The 14494-nt window shown below is 60.8% G+C and overlaps 2 protein-coding genes across 4 annotated transcripts; both read left to right on the top strand.

Annotated features, from left to right (window-relative positions):
• Positions 1 to 3575: 3575 nt before the first annotated feature.
• PPP1R27 (protein phosphatase 1 regulatory subunit 27) lies at positions 3576 to 5348 on the top strand. The gene is made up of 3 exons (XM_036910636.2): positions 3576 to 4480; positions 4578 to 4728; positions 5023 to 5348. The coding sequence occupies exons 1-3, from the start codon at positions 4291 to 4293 to the stop codon at positions 5144 to 5146; spliced, it is 465 nt and encodes a 154-aa protein (XP_036766531.1). The 5' UTR covers positions 3576 to 4290; the 3' UTR covers positions 5147 to 5348.
• A 260-nt stretch (positions 5349 to 5608) lies between these two features.
• Positions 5609 to 13059, top strand: MCRIP1 (MAPK regulated corepressor interacting protein 1). Of its 3 annotated transcripts, XM_057501845.1 has the most exons (6): positions 5616 to 5666; positions 9110 to 9191; positions 10995 to 11164; positions 11244 to 11362; positions 11995 to 12096; positions 12247 to 13059. In XM_057501845.1, exons 3-6 carry the CDS (start codon positions 11157 to 11159, stop codon positions 12309 to 12311), a joined length of 294 nt encoding a protein of 97 aa, XP_057357828.1. In that variant the 5' UTR covers positions 5616 to 5666; positions 9110 to 9191; positions 10995 to 11156; the 3' UTR covers positions 12312 to 13059. The 3 variants fall into 3 exon arrangements, with proteins under 3 accessions (XP_036766527.1, XP_057357828.1, XP_057357829.1); XM_036910632.2 differs by lacking the exon at positions 9110 to 9191 and having other exon boundaries at positions 5609 to 5666; positions 11110 to 11164; XM_057501846.1 differs by lacking the exon at positions 9110 to 9191 and having other exon boundaries at positions 5628 to 5666; positions 11012 to 11164.
• The last annotated feature ends 1435 nt before the right edge of the window (positions 13060 to 14494 follow it).

Below are 14494 nucleotides of genomic sequence, written 5' to 3'. Positions count from 1 at the left end.
GGAGGAACTTGGAGGGTGCCGCCTGGCACCGTGTGCTGATAAGGGGGCTGGTTGAATGGTGGCAGATGTGGTCATCACTGCCCTTCTGGAGCGTCTGGCCGTCACTGCATGGACTCTGCTCAGGGGCTACAGAGAGCCAGCCCCAGCCTGAGGTGGTGGGCAGGTCTCCACCGATTCCTGGAACCGCCACAGGGTCTGACAAGAAATCGAGCAAGCAGGCCTCAAGAATGGGTAAGATAGCATGTTTATCACCAGACCTTCATATTAAAAAAAACATGTTCAAATAGCAGGTCACCTAGTTAAAATGTAACTTGGCTTCTAGAAACTCAGCTCGCTTGTAGTTTGTAGAATTTTTTCCACAGACTCAAAGCTGTCGGCCTGGCTGTCATGTTGAGCTGATGGCATTTCTGAGCCTGGACTGGTTCAGGCCCCAGAAGGAGCTCTGCAGTGCCTGTGGGTCCCTCAGAGTGAGAAAGGAGCCCTACAGGGGCTGCAGGGTGCAGGTCGGGGTCCTGACTGACAGCAGGTGGGACATCTGGGAGGAGGGAACGGAGACCCAGTCCACCTGGGTAAGAACAAGGACAGCCCACAGGTTCCAGGGATCCTTGCCTGCCACTCCGCGTGTGCCAGCAAGCCCTCATCTCCACGAGTCCTGGAGGAGGACGTGTACTCAGTGCCCGAGTCTCCGCATGTCCATGTCCACAGCCACACTCCCAGCCTGTCTGCCCTTGCTGTTCTTGATGCAGGCAGCCTGCCATCCAGGCCTTCACAAATCCAGCATCCAGCGAGGGCTGGTATCACTACCCTGGGTGGGGACAACTGGGCTGTGGTGCTGCTCCTCCAGCTCTGCAGCCTGCGCTGATAGCTGCCTGTGGCTGGGCTTCGCCCAGTTCTAGGGTGGCCTGTGCAGGGACTGCCTTCCTGGTCCACTCCAGGGCTTATACATATTGTGTCTGGGTCCTGTGGCACTGAGATGAGCATCCATGGAGACGTGAGCTCCGCACTTGGACCCAGTGGGAGGGGTCCTTGGGGAGACGATGGCTCTGCTCTCTGAAACTTGAGTGGCATCCCCAGAGCAACACGTGGCCTCCAGAGGAAGGTGGGTTTTGTCCAGTCCTGTGCTCCCTGGCCTCTGCACAGGAAGCTGGGACCAGGTGCAGCTGCCGGAGCATTGCTGTCATATGCTCCCAGGAGGGGGAGTGAGTCACCCATACTTACCCTTTTTGCAGAGGCAGCTGATTATCGCATTCCTGGCTTTGCTGGGAGGTTGTGGGGTGGAGGCCAAAACCTGGCAGGGCTGGTGGATTAGCAAGGGAACTTTGCAGGCTCTTGGGCAGGCAGCTAAGGCTTAACAGCCCAGGATGCCCCATCTTTCCCAGACGTCCTCCTGGCCTCCCTCCCTTTCTTGCCTCTCTGTCCAGATGGTGGGAAGCTACTGGCCTGGAAGCTAACGAAGCTGCCGTGGGCCTGTGCACCAGACCCTCAGGGGCCTCTGGCTCAGAGCCTGCTGGGGAGGGAGGGGGCTGCAGCGGCCCAGCACTAAGTCCTAAGGGCTCTGCAGCTAGTGTTTTCTGCTTGATGAACCGCTAGCTGCGTTCCTTGGACTTTTCAGAGTAAGCATTCCGCATTACATGTTTGCGTTGATTTCGGCCTCTAGAAGGCAGAAACTGCAGGTACATGCACACCAGGTCCCTTCACAAGTTCACATGGGCAAAGGAGGATCAGGGACAAAGCTGTGTGAATGCAGGTGTGAGTCTGATGCAGTCGCGTGAAACGTGCATTGCCAACAGTGGCAGGGTGGACAGTTTAAGGATGGCTTTTGATGAAAGATTTCCAAAGTAAGATGCTTCAGCTGGTGTGCATGGCTGAGAAGGCATCTGAATTAGCAGCATGCAAGCTCCTTCCAGGGCTCTGTCCTGACTGGGAAGGCTTTGTCCACCTATCCCTTCTCTGATCCAGACAGAAATCTCAAAGCCAAAACCCTGCCAAATTCTCAGCTCGCTGTTAGCAGGACAGACTGGAGGATACTTCTTGGGGTCTCGAACAGGCCCACTCTGATGGGCTTTCCCTGCCCTGTGTCCAGCCCAAGGTCCAGTCTCTCCTGGGCAGGGCCAGCTGGGGTGGCAGCTACATTCAGGGTTTCTACCCGGTCCTCTGAGTGGGGAGGGCAGACAACTTTCCATGACATCAGAAAGACAATCTTCACATCAAAGTTCTGTCTCCTGTCTACAGTGCAGAGAGCTTTTAGTCTCCAGGCTTCTCATAAATAAGCCAGAAGAAACTACTGGTTCTTCCCAAGCACCCAAGAGTAAAGGCTGCCTGGCGCCATCCTCGGATCCCAGAGCCCAGGAATGCTGGGAAGCACCCCTTTGTCAGGGCCCTATGGGGCCTGGCCTGGGAGGAGGTCCCTGTGGAATTTTGGGGCGTACGTGGTGGTATGAGGCCTGTGGGGCCAGCCCAGCCAGTGGGCAAGGGCACTAAGTCAGGTCAGGAAAACCCCATCAGGGTAGGAAGTCCGTCTGAGGCTGGGGCCGTTTCTCCGCATTTGGCCTAAGGCTTTGCACCTGGAGGGTGTTGAGTACATTTAGTCATTTGATTTTGTTGGATTAAGACCAGCCTGGTGACCAAGGGCTGCTGGTGACCAAGCTGTCTGCCCCACCCTTGACAACAGTGTTGTTCAGTTTTGGTTCTGTCTTTAGGCCTCCAGTGCCACCCAGGGGATCTCACCAGTGTTACGGTGACCCATGTCCCCCAGTACTCCTGTATTGAAGTGCTAATGTACCTCAGAATGTGATCTTATTTGGAAATGGGATTGTTGCAGATGTCATTAGTTAAGATGAGATCATACCTAATCCAATGACTGGAAACCTTATAAAAAGGGGAAATCTGGATACAGACACACACATAAGGAGAAGGTACTGTGAGCATGCAGGCAGAGCTGGCCTGATGATTCTACCAGCCAGAGCACACCTGGCGTTGATGCCAGAAGCCAGGAGATGGGCCTGGGACATATTCTATCAGAAGGCACCTTGGCATTGGACTTGTGACCTCCAGGACTGGGAGAGTGTAACACTCTATTGTCTCAGCCCCAGCTGGCACTTTGTTACTGCAGCCCTAGCAAACCGACACAGCCAGCTCCGGGTGCTGGGGCTATCCCGGACCCCACCGGCACTCTCCCGGCCCAGCTCTGCTCCTGCACATGCATCTTCTGCTCTTATCCTGTCCACTGGCCCTCCTGTATCAGGGCCCAAACCCCACCTCAGACCTGGCTGCTGCAGTAAATAAATGCAGCTGGCATTGGCCCAGCCTGCTAGAAAGTCTTCAGACTTCACTGACTGTACCCCTCTAGGTAAGTCTGCACTGGGCTAGGTGCAGAGGGTGAACAGCAGTGGGGTAGTCAGTCCTTGGGAAGCAGACTGGATGTCACCTCAAGTGGGAGCACATGCATTCTTGGAAGTAAGTGCCTGGCATCAGGAGAAATGGTGATGGGAACATAAGGGTCAAGGTGGAGAGGAACGAGGTCATTGTGGGGAAGGGCTGCAGAGGGTTCTTGATGGGCAGGGTGGGATGGGTTGAGTGAGAGCTGAGGCATTTAGATTCTAACCTGGAGGTTTCTGAGGAGGCCAGTGCCATCAAGGCCCAACCTCTGGGAAAACTGCCCTGAGGGATGCCAACAATGACGGAAGGTGACAAGGGACAGGGAGGGGGAAGGGCTGGGCTGGGCCGCCTCTCCCGTGGCACAGTCAGGACACTGATTCCTCAGATGTGGGTGGCCCCCTTTCAGAGAGGCAGAGACAGCCACTCTCACCATGCATTATGCCCTCCTCCCCAAGTTCCTGGGGCCGTGGGAGATGCCTGGACCCTCTCAATGACCTTGGTTCCTGCTCACCTTCCTTATGGGGTCTGTCCTTCCAGTACCTTCTCCTACCCTCTGTAAGGCATCTTCTATGTCCAGCTGTGGGGCAGGGAGCGGGTGGTCAGGAAGGATCTGACCTTTAGCTGGGCAGAGTGACAGGTGTGCTGAAAGATGAGCTCCTAAACATGATCCTGAGCACGGGGTGGGGATCGGCTCTGTTTCAGCCCCTCCCTGAGAGCATGACTGCGCAGCTTTATATAGCTCAGCGGCCCTATATAACCAGAAAGTGCCCTCACCACAGAGGGAGCACATGGTAGCAGCACTGGAAGTCCTGCTGGCTGGAAGAGCCTGCACTCGCATCTGGTCTGGCTGGGCGCACTCCTCCCTCCAGCAGTAGTGTCCCCACAGGGGCAGCCCAGGCCACGGTCTCCAGGATGCCCAGCAGAACGTCCCGTTACTCCCGCTATAGCCCACGGCAACGGCGGCGGCGACGGCTGGTCGATCGCAGTGTACGCTTCCCTAATGATGTCCTGTTCTTAGACCACATTCGCCAGGGTGACCTGGAGCAGGTGGGGCGCTTCATCCGGACTCGGAAAGTTGCCCTGGACACCATCCACCCCTCCGGTGAGTGCTACAGGGCCAGCAGGGGGTCTTTGGCTGCTGGGGAAGGCCTCAGCCTTGACTCCTCCTGCCCTGCCCTGCCCTGCGTTGCCCTTCCCAGGCCTAGCCGCCCTACACGAAGCCGTGCTCTCTGGAAACCTGGAGTGTGTGAAGCTGCTGGTCAAATATGGGGCTGACATTCACCAGCGTGATGAGGCAGGCTGGACACCCCTGCACATTGCCTGCAGTGACGGGTACCCGGACATAGCCAGGTGAGAAGGTGGGACCAGGGGCATTATCCCAACCCTTCAGGCCTCCAGTGGCCTCCAGGATGTGGTCCCCCAGAAGGCGGCCCTGAGCTTTTGGTGGTGGTGTAGCTGTGGCCCACCGGGCTTCTGACCTGTGGCCCTCTGTGGAGCAGACTGTAAAGTCAGCCATAGTTCCTGGGGGGCCAAGCCTCATCGTGCTCGCCCCACCTAGGAAAATTAAAGCAGGTGGGCCTCAGGACTCCAGCCCGCCACCTTGGAATGGGGTGAGCGTCCTCCAGGCTGCCCTTTGCGCTCCAGGTACCTCATCTCGCTGGGAGCAGACAGAGAGGCAGCCAACGATGATGGCGACCTGCCCTCAGACCTCATTGACCCGGACTTCAAGGACCTGGTAGCGCTCTTTGAAGGGACTACTATGGCCTGAACCTAGAGCTGCCCTTCCAGGGCTCTCCCGTTCCCTGGAGAAGTCGGGGTCCACCTCTCCCAGGTGCTACGACCTGCTCCCAACGAGGGGCCCGGCCGTACCTGGGCACAAGCCCCGCCCCACAGACCTCTGACCTGGCTTTTTCTCCAGGTGGATTTTTTATTGTGACACTTTTTACTTTTTCAATAAACCTGATTCTCAAGCCGGTGGTAGTGACCTGCTTACTGAGGACTGGACCATCCCAGTCCGCGGGCTCCAGCCGCTTTCGGGGACCAGCGGGCCCCGCCGTCCACGCGGGACTTGGGGTCAGGGGCCAGCGCCGGAGCAGGGCACCAGGGCCCAGGGGCCCAGATTCCAGCGCCCTGCCACCGCCGCTCGGGACCCCGGCCCCGGCCCCGCCACCGCCGCTCGCCGTATGTCACATGACCCACGCTCTCCCCGCGCTGCGCGTGCGCTGCGCGACGGCTGTGTCGTCACTTCCGGCCGGGCCCCAGCTGGCGGCGGCGGCCGAGCAGGCGAGGTGAGGCTGGCGCGGCGGCGGCGGGGGCGGAGTGGGCGCGGTCGGGATCTGCCGCGAGGTGGCGGCCGGCGAGGGGAGGGCCGAGTGTTCTGGGTGCGCTGCCCGACGCGGGAGCGGCGGGGACTGGGGCTGGGCCCGCGTCCTCCGGGCGGGGGCTTGGGAGGCAGCCGGGGCCCGCCCTGCTCAGCCTCTGGAGCCGCGGCCGCCGGCTCGGCAGTGCCCTGCAGCCTCCATTTCCCAAAGGCAGCGCTCCCGAGGATGCTTCCCGGTTATTGGAATGCAGCAGGCCAGGCCCCCGCAATATTCCTTCTACCCGTTACCCCCGGCTTCCCCGTGCAGGTGTGAGGCGGGTAACCCCAGGCCTGTTCGGCCTCAGGAGCGCGCTGGACGGCAGGGCCTGGCCCCCACCGCGCGGGTTGCCGAAGTTGACGGTGGGCCGTGGGCCGCTTAGGAGCTCAGGGCTGCATGGGGTGGGAGCCGTGTGCATTCTACTCCTAATGACAAAAGCAACCCAGGTTGTAACTAACTTCAAGTGATGTGGAAATGCCAAATTCATATCCCTCGCCTGCCCCAAGGGAGACTCCTAGAGAAGGTGGTCTTTTAGCTGGACCCCCAAGGATGGGTAAGACAGTTTTGGGCAGAGGGGACATTTTGAGTGGAGGCCCTGAGAGGCCAGTGGGGAGCAGGGAGCACACTTCTGGGTGGAGTGCTGAGAGCTTTTAGTGGGGAGGAGAGAGGGAAGGAGCTGAGTCCTGAAGGGCGTGGGCTTGATTTGGGGTGATTTGAGGGGATAGTGAGATTTCCAAGTGACTTGGGAGGTGGGTGCACAGCCTCAGGTCTGTTGCTTGGGGGGTGGGAGCTGCTGCCACCACCCAGGAAAGAGGGCAGGGAGGGCAGTGTTTACAGGCTTCACCTGGGGGGTTCATGGGCCCGCCAGGCCCCTGTGTGGCATCTAATATGGCAGTGTTCTGCTGGCTCCTGATTGGATAGTAGATCATTTTCTAGAAGTCTCATTGGCTGAAACTGGAACGTTGAGAGCGCAGAGAATGCAATAGGCAAGTAGAATCTAAGAACATTGGAGAATCAGAAATTCCAAAGGGACACAGAATGACCATTAGTTGCATTATTGATTCTCTTTCTGCAATATCTATCAGACAACAGAATATCATCCTCTCCTGTCTTCAGGCATATGGCTGTGTGTGGGGAAAGAGTTTGGGTTCCCCCAAAGCCTTGCCTTCCTCAGAAGGTCTCTGAAGTCCTAGGTTCCCATAGGGGAGCAAGGCCTATAGATCCATCCAGGGAGACCCATACCTTGTCTTCGAGCAGAGTCACGCTGGTGTCAGGACCCAGGAACTGCCGGGGGTACATACAGAGGCGGGGCCTGGGGCGCTTAGGCCAGCTGAGCCATGTGGGCCTGGCCCTTTGTGCTGTGGCCTGGAGGCCCGGGCCCCCCCACCCCCGCTGCTGCACCTGCAGAGCCTCCAGTCAGCCCCGCAGGCATTTGCTGTGTCTCCTGGGTCTCCACTTCCTTCTGCTGGGCAGACTCCATGTTAGGTCTGCCCAGAGTGGTCCTGGTTCACACTTCATGATTGGCAGCCTTCTTTCCCTCTCAGATGTGTCTGTTAGATGGTACAGTCCTTCTGTGATCACCCTGTCATCATAGTGGATCAGGAGGCACAGAGACCTTGCTTGAGGCAGCGGGAGGACCCAGTGAGCATCCTTGGGGGCCACGTTGGCTCAGATGAGGATGCTGAGGCCCGGAGAGGGAAGGCACTTTCCCAAGGGCAGCAGAGAAGGGATGGTTGAGCTCCAGCCACAGAGTGGTTCTGGACCTTGCTGTGTACCCAGCATGTAGCCCGCCATGTAGATGCCGCTGTTGTCTAGGAAGCCATGGACATCACTTAAGGTCTGTAGAGAGCATGGGACAGTGTGGGGTTGTCTGCAGTGATGGGTGTAGGCAGAGGTGGCTCTGTGGCAAAGACTATGTTTGGGGGTGGCCTGGGGGCCCAGCAGTTGTTGATAACTGATGAAATAGATTGGAGCCAGGCTGAGGCCATGCTGGCCATAGAGGGCCTGCATCGCTTCTGGGTGGTGAGTGACTTGGGGAGGGGGTGTCCCTGGGGTGGGAAAGGATGGTTCAGGAGGGGTGTTTAGGAACGGGAAGAAGGAACTGAAGAGCACGTTGGTGGAGGTTCTGGGAGGGAGTCCTGGGCTTGCCGCTGGCGGGGCTGTGGGCTGAGGGGAGACTGTCCCACTGCCGTCAGATCAGAGACGCCATGGATTGCAAGCTGTGCCTTATGTCTTGGCCCACCAAGAATGCAAGAATACTTTAGTTTTGACGTGTTGGTGATTGCCAGATGCAACCCAATCTCAACGCTGATGAAATAAGGAAGAAATGTCTTAGAATTATCTAAGAATATCTTAGAAATATCAGAATACAGTGTATGTGATAGAGTCTTGATTTCAAGTTGAGGAAGTGATTGTGAATGAAAGGGAAGAAGAGGGAAGGACATGTTTTGGGAAGTGTCCACTTGGCCTGCTGACAGGCAGAGGCCTAGCAAATCCTTTGAGCAGGGGTACGCCACCCTCTCCCTGACCCCCTCCGCCAGACTCAAGGTTCTCGCCTCAGCCGCTCTGCGGTTTGGCAGGTCTTTCAGGGTGTCCCTGGTGGTTCTCCAGGCGGGTGCCATTTCCCACAGCCCACTCGTGCTCCGGCCCCTCCATGCGTGCTTCCTTTTTGGTCCCCCCGCTCAATGCTTCCCTCGGCAGTCGGCACGCTCAGGTTCTCCTCTGCTTAGCCGGGCACACACCGCTGCCAGCCCTGGCCTTGTGCCCCGCTTTGCAGCCGATGGTCATGGGCGGCAGTCTTGGCTGGCTGCCCCACGTCCTCTCCTCGCCCCACTGATACCGTCCTTGCTGAGGGCAATGGAAATGTCCTCCTGGTCTAGCGGTCACCTCTCGGTCCAGGTCTTATTCTGCTCCAGCCACCCCACTGGGTGTCTCTTCTCTGACCTCGCTCTCCCTGTGCGTGCTTGTGGCTCAGCCTTCGTCCACAGGCTCCTTCCAGCAGGCTCCATGCCCCCCTGAGGTCTCAGCCCTTTTGTGTGGGCTCCTTCTGCTTAGCATCGGGGGCACGATCGGCCCGCTGCTGTCGTGGTTCATGCTTGTGGCTGTCGTGGATCCACTCCCGGGGCTGGAGTCTCTTGGTACAGACTGGCCCCTTCCATGGCTCTTCCCTCCGCAGTGGTACTTTCTCTGGCCCCTCCTGTGTGCCTCTCAGTGGCCACATGGTCCTGGAATGTCTGTCACAAGGCATGTGTGTTCTTTAGGTTTTTAGTGGAAATTTCCTTTGGGGTCAGAATTGGAGGCCCACCTCCTTGGAGGAGTCCAGGGAAGTGAGGAGGGTGAGCCAGTGGTGGCTCGATGTCCCTTCCGTTTCTAAGGAGTAGCAGATCCCTGGCCCCCTGGGAAGTTGCCAGTACACCTGGGAGAAGGCCCCATGCCCCTGAGTCCTGCCAGGGAGCAGTGTCCCGGCACGGGGAGGCCAGGGGCAGGCCGTGGTGAGAAAGGCCTGGGGAGGGAGGCTGAGCTGGGGGGAGAGGGAGGACTCAGGTCCCGCAGGTTTGGGAAGACAAGCTGTCGAAGCTGAGAGCCGTGTGCAGGGCGAGCACCCGTGGAGAGGAGGCAGCCCTCTGCTCCGTTTTCAGAGGCCATTTTCTTTGTCTTTCAAGTCTGAGAACGTGAGAACCTGCTGAGTGTCTGGCACCTGGCACAGGTGCTTCCAGTTCACTCTGTCCAGGGCACCAGGAACTTCTTCACTGAAGTAGGACCTCCGGGCAGGAAGGCGCTCGGTGATAGGTGCACAGCCCTGCACCCGGGAACTGGTGCGACCTCAGCAAGATCTCAGTCTGGCCAGGAAGCCTAGCAGCGGGGTGGCATGGAGACTGAGTGCTCCAGGGCCGGGGGGCTCAGGCATGGCCCCCTGAAGGCAGCTACCCTGCGGCCAGCCCAGGCCAGGCCTTCGGGAGCAGGTTAGGTACTCAGAGAACCCCAGGGCAACAGGTGTGTGCACGTGGGCCAGCGGAGCCAGAAGAGGGCAAGCACCTGCCTTAGCTTGGGAGGGTGAGCAGGGCCCGGGCTGAGGGCACAGTGCCCACAGAGGTCGGGCCTCCTCGGAGGCTGTGACCAGAGGGATGAGGCAGAGGTTGCACTGGGAGGAGAGGCCCCCGGGGTGGGCGAGACTGGAAGGACAGGGCTTGAAGAAGTTGCCACCAGGTAGAAGACAAGAGTGCAGGAGGGCCAAGGGTGGGCAGGGACTGGCCTGTCTGCCTGGTCCCTCTGTCTTGTTGCGTAATTGGAACTTTGCTGTCTTCTGCCTGTCCCACCACCAACAGCCCCGTAGGCAGAGTATCTGCAGGGTATCCTCAGGCCAGAGAGGGCTTTGTCCCTGTGCTCTGGTGGCCATGAGGCTGGTCTCTGGGAAGGAGGACCACGGGTGGTGAGATCCCTGAGTCTAAGAAAGAAGAGGCCCACCTAGTAGGGGCATAGGATCCCACATCCTCCAGCAAGCTGCTTTCATGCTGTTTTTTTGTTGTCTGGCCTGGGCCGTGGGCTTGTATTTACCTGTGTGGGGTTTTAAATGCCAAATCATTTGGGTGGTGGCTGAATGAGCAACAGAGGAGCACCTCACTCTGGCCCTCTGGGAGGGGCTGCAGCCGCATGATCTGGGCAGCCTGGGGCCCCTGGGCTTCAGGGGTGGGGGGGCAGTTCTTGTACCCCCTCCCCTGTCCCCAGAACCTAGGGTTTCCCTGCTTACCCTCTGTACAGGGCCTGACTGTGCAATGTGTGTCCCCTGCCCAGGAGAGAGAGCCTAAAAATGAAACCCCACCCAGGGATGTGGGATTCCCCAGACCGAGAGAGGCTGGAATTCATGGATCCCAGGGTCTCTCGTGGGTCGGGCCCGGCAGCCCCCCCCCACTGTTGGGTTGATGTCCAGGGCACCGGCCCACTTGCACCCCAGCCTCCAGGACCCGGACCTGGGGCTCTGCCGCACTCCTGTCTGTTAGGGGGCATCCCCATTTCATGGATGGGAACAGGATTGGTGGAAACGACACGCCAGCCCTGCAGGCAGTGGGGGCAAAGTCGGGGTTCCCCCAGATGACTGCAGCCCTTCCCAGCAGCCCAGAGTGCACTGTGAGGGGGGCACTGTGACTGGGAATGTGTCAGCAGGGCTGCCTGACTGCTGGGGGGCTCCCCGGGGGGCAGAGGTGCAGGTGCCGGCGGCTGCCCACAGCCCAGGCACCAATCTGGCTGGAACCCACCCCTGAGGAGTCCCCTGTCGGCAGTGGCCACAGCATTTGGTCACCAGCTGGAAGAGAGGCGGCTGCGCGTGTACATCTGGAGGGGCCGCTCCGCCCCATCCCGTGTCTGGACCCCCTTTCAGAGGCCGAGGGGACCTGGAAGGGAGCGTGAGGACCGGACTTCCCAGCAATGACCAGGTGGGTCTCACTGGTGGCCTCTGCCCAGGGGAGGTGGGGCTCCTGCCCTGCCCCCGTCCTCACCAGCCGGGCCCCCCAGCTCCCCTGTCTCCAGAGTCGTCTACACAGGCAGGAGGAACAGCAGCCCCCGCTCTCCCCCGAGCAGCAGCGAGATCTTCACCCCCGCACACGAAGAGAATGTGCGCTTCATTTACGAAGGTCCGTGGGGCACCCCTAGCCCAACCAGGGCTTGAGCTCCCAGAGCCCCTCTTCTGCCCCTCCTGGGTGTTGGCTCCACCCTCTGGGTGGGCTGACAGTGGGGACCAGTCCAGTGGGGTGACCTGGTTCTGTGAAGAGGGGACAGGCGGTGTGGTGGCGTTTCCAGCAGGCGCCACCCCAGAGGAGGCGGCGTTTGGAGCTGGACAGCTTTGTCCTGGGGAGGGGGCTGCTGTGGAATACCACCGGTGCATCCTTGGGGATCCCAGAGGTGCCCCAGAAGTATGTCTGGGGGGTGTGAGCATGTGTGCACACGTGTGCCCATGATGTGTGCCAGGAGCTGAGCTTGGGGGAGGCGGGAGGGCCCAGCCCGAGGAGCGGGCCCCAGGCTGCAGCGGGTCATGTGTGCCTCTGTGACCATGCCCTGGTCGTAGGGCCAGTGGGGTCGTGTCTGCTGGCGGAGCTGGGGCAGGAGTGTTCAGGCCGGGCTTCCTGGGGAGAGGGTGTGCTGGGGGCAACCTCAGGGCAGGAGCAGGCTGGGCAGAGGGCTGTGAGGACGCTCAGGGCAGGCGTGGTAAGACCGAACCTCTCTTGGCCCGGATGCTGACCCCGCCACCTTGTGCCGACTCCCCCAGCCTGGCAGGGCGTGGAGCGAGACCTGCGGAGCCAGGTGTCCGGCAGTGAGCGGGGCCTGGTGGAGGAGTACGTGGAGAAGGTCCCTAACCCCAGCCTGAAGAGTGAGTGGAGCTGGCCTGGTGGGGTGGGCCAGGACCTTCCTGCTTCTGAGAGTCCGTCAGGGTGGGCGGGGTCCCAGGGCTTCCAGCGGTGGTGAGGCCGGGACCTTGCCTCCACCCATGCCCACCACTGGCCGTTCTGTCCCCTGGCAGCCTTCAAGCCCATCGACCTGAGTGACCTGAGGCGCCGGCACACGCAGGACGCCAGGAAGTCCTAAAGGGCAGCAGCGCCCCCACCCCGCCTCGGGGACACCGGGTGCCGCCTGATACTGGGCTCCTCCTCTCCTGTGGTCCCAGCTCTGGCAGCGGGGAGGAGGCCACAGACCCTAGGACCAGGACAGGTGTGGCGATGGCTGAGGCACGCCCCCCCTCCCCCAGCCCCCTCCTCTCCTTGGGGACATCGGGCTGCCCCTGTCGCTGGAGGAGTCCTGGCCCTGCCAGCCCCTGCTCTCCCCTGGCCCGGCTGCTCCCGCCCAGGCCCTGACCCGACCCTCCTCCCCTTCCCACCACTCGCCACTCCCCCACCCCGGCCCCTGCCCATGTCCAGGATCAGCACAGTGAGGGGGACTATTGTCTTCTGGGCCAGGTTTGTCCCCTGAGGTGGCCAGGAGGCAGGCCAAGGGTGACCCTTCCACCTAGCAAGGGTCCCCCACCTGTTACTCCTGCTTCTCTGGCCCAGATACGTTGGAGCGTCTAGTCCCCCTGCCAGTCGTCCAGCCTGGCCCCTTCCCTGCGTCAGCCTCAGGGCAGCGCCAGCCGTCTGGACACTCCCCAAGGGATTCTGGGCCGCCAGACCTGGCCCCTGTGTCTGGGGCTCTGGGGCTCCAGCAGCCCCCTTGGACAGGGGCATGAGGCTGGCCTGAGCTGGTGCTGGGAGGGCCACCAGGGCCCTATTCTGTGCCCTCCCAAAGCCCAGTGTCTGGACTGGCACCTGGGGACCAGTGAATAAAGGCAGGTGGCACTGGATTGGGCTCTTGTCAGTCTCTCAGGCCCGTCCCAGTGGCCCATGGGGCTGGAAATGTGAGGTCATGGTCAAAGTCCCTGAGCCCAGAAATACCATCTGATCCCTGGGCCCCACTCGGGGTCTTGTGGCTCCTGGGGGGCAGTGACGGGTGGGGGGGAGGTCCCTGCAGGAAAGGCTGGGCATCTCGTGGGGTCTCCTCGGGGCCCTCCTGTCAGGTATGGGGGCCCTGGATGCAGTGGCATCCCCTCTGCAGCCCTGGACCCTCAGGGAAGTGGCTCCTCTGCTCTCCAGGTGGAGGAGGGGCCTCTGGGCCCCGAGGGTGACCCACACGTGCTTGACCTTCAGACCTGGAAAGCCCTGGCAGTCCGGGCCCAGAGAGCCGGACTGAGACTTATTTTGGGAGCGCCCTTTCCCAGAAGAGTGTTCTGGGGCTCCGCAGATGGCTCTGGGAGGCGTCTTTTCCTGGGGGCCCCCGGGGACAGGGGCACAGGAAGAACGGTTCATGTAATAAACAGCCACTGCGGCTCCCTGCCAGTGGGAGCAGGCTGGTGCCAGGCTCTGAGCCATGTCCCTGTGACCATGTGGTCTCGTGGCTCCCTGGGGGCCTGTGGGGCAGTGTGCCAAGGGGTTGCGTGTCTACCAGCTTGGGTCGCCTGAGCTGCCCCACACTGGGCTGGGAAGGGGGTCGGGTCAGCTGTGTGGTGGGCTCTTCAGGAGTCATGCCCTCCTCCCAATATGTCCTGGACCGCCAGGGATGAGGCGGGACGGCAGAAACAAGGCCCTGCCCCCTGTGCTGCCCAGCGGGGCTGCCAGCGTCCTTCCAAGGGAGCCCGCGTGCCGGGGAGGCAGTGGAGGGCGGGAACTTGGGCCACCATTGCTGTGCCCATGACTGGAGGTTTTGCCAGGTGGAGATGGGAAGCCGCGGCTGCTCGGTGCCGGTGCCTGCTGCCATTAGCCACCCGTAGGATGAGCTCGGCCTTGGCACCGTGGGCACAGCCGCGCGGGACGGCACGGGTGCCTGGACGTCTCCTCTGGCAGTGGCGGTCGTGGCCCAGCTGAGCCTGTGGCCTGTCGCCCCACCGCCCTCCCCCAAGTTTCACCATCTGTAAAGCGAGGGTGTGTGCTGTTGTGGTCCTGAAGGGGTGCTGGGGTCCCCACCCAGCATGCTGGGGAACGTGTAAGGAGTATTTGGTGCATTAGCTCAGAACTGATTTTGGCTCCAAGGCCCCTGGGTCATGCCTGCCCTGGGGGGCTGGAAGGTGGGGATAGGGCCTCTGCCAATGCTCCCTTTGGGCCACATGACCCTAGAGTCACCTGCCCTTCCCACAGCACCCTCCTTGGCTCCGCCCACTGCTTGTAGTACTCCTGGAACCGTGCACCCCTCCCTGATGTGGCTAGGCCCGCTGGACATGCCTCAAGGCCTCACTCCTGCTGGTC

Source organism: Manis pentadactyla, chromosome 4 (genome assembly GCF_030020395.1).
Source record: "Manis pentadactyla isolate mManPen7 chromosome 4, mManPen7.hap1, whole genome shotgun sequence".
NCBI lineage: Eukaryota > Metazoa > Chordata > Mammalia > Pholidota > Manidae > Manis > Manis pentadactyla.
This window is presented reverse-complemented; position numbering and strand designations above follow the sequence as displayed.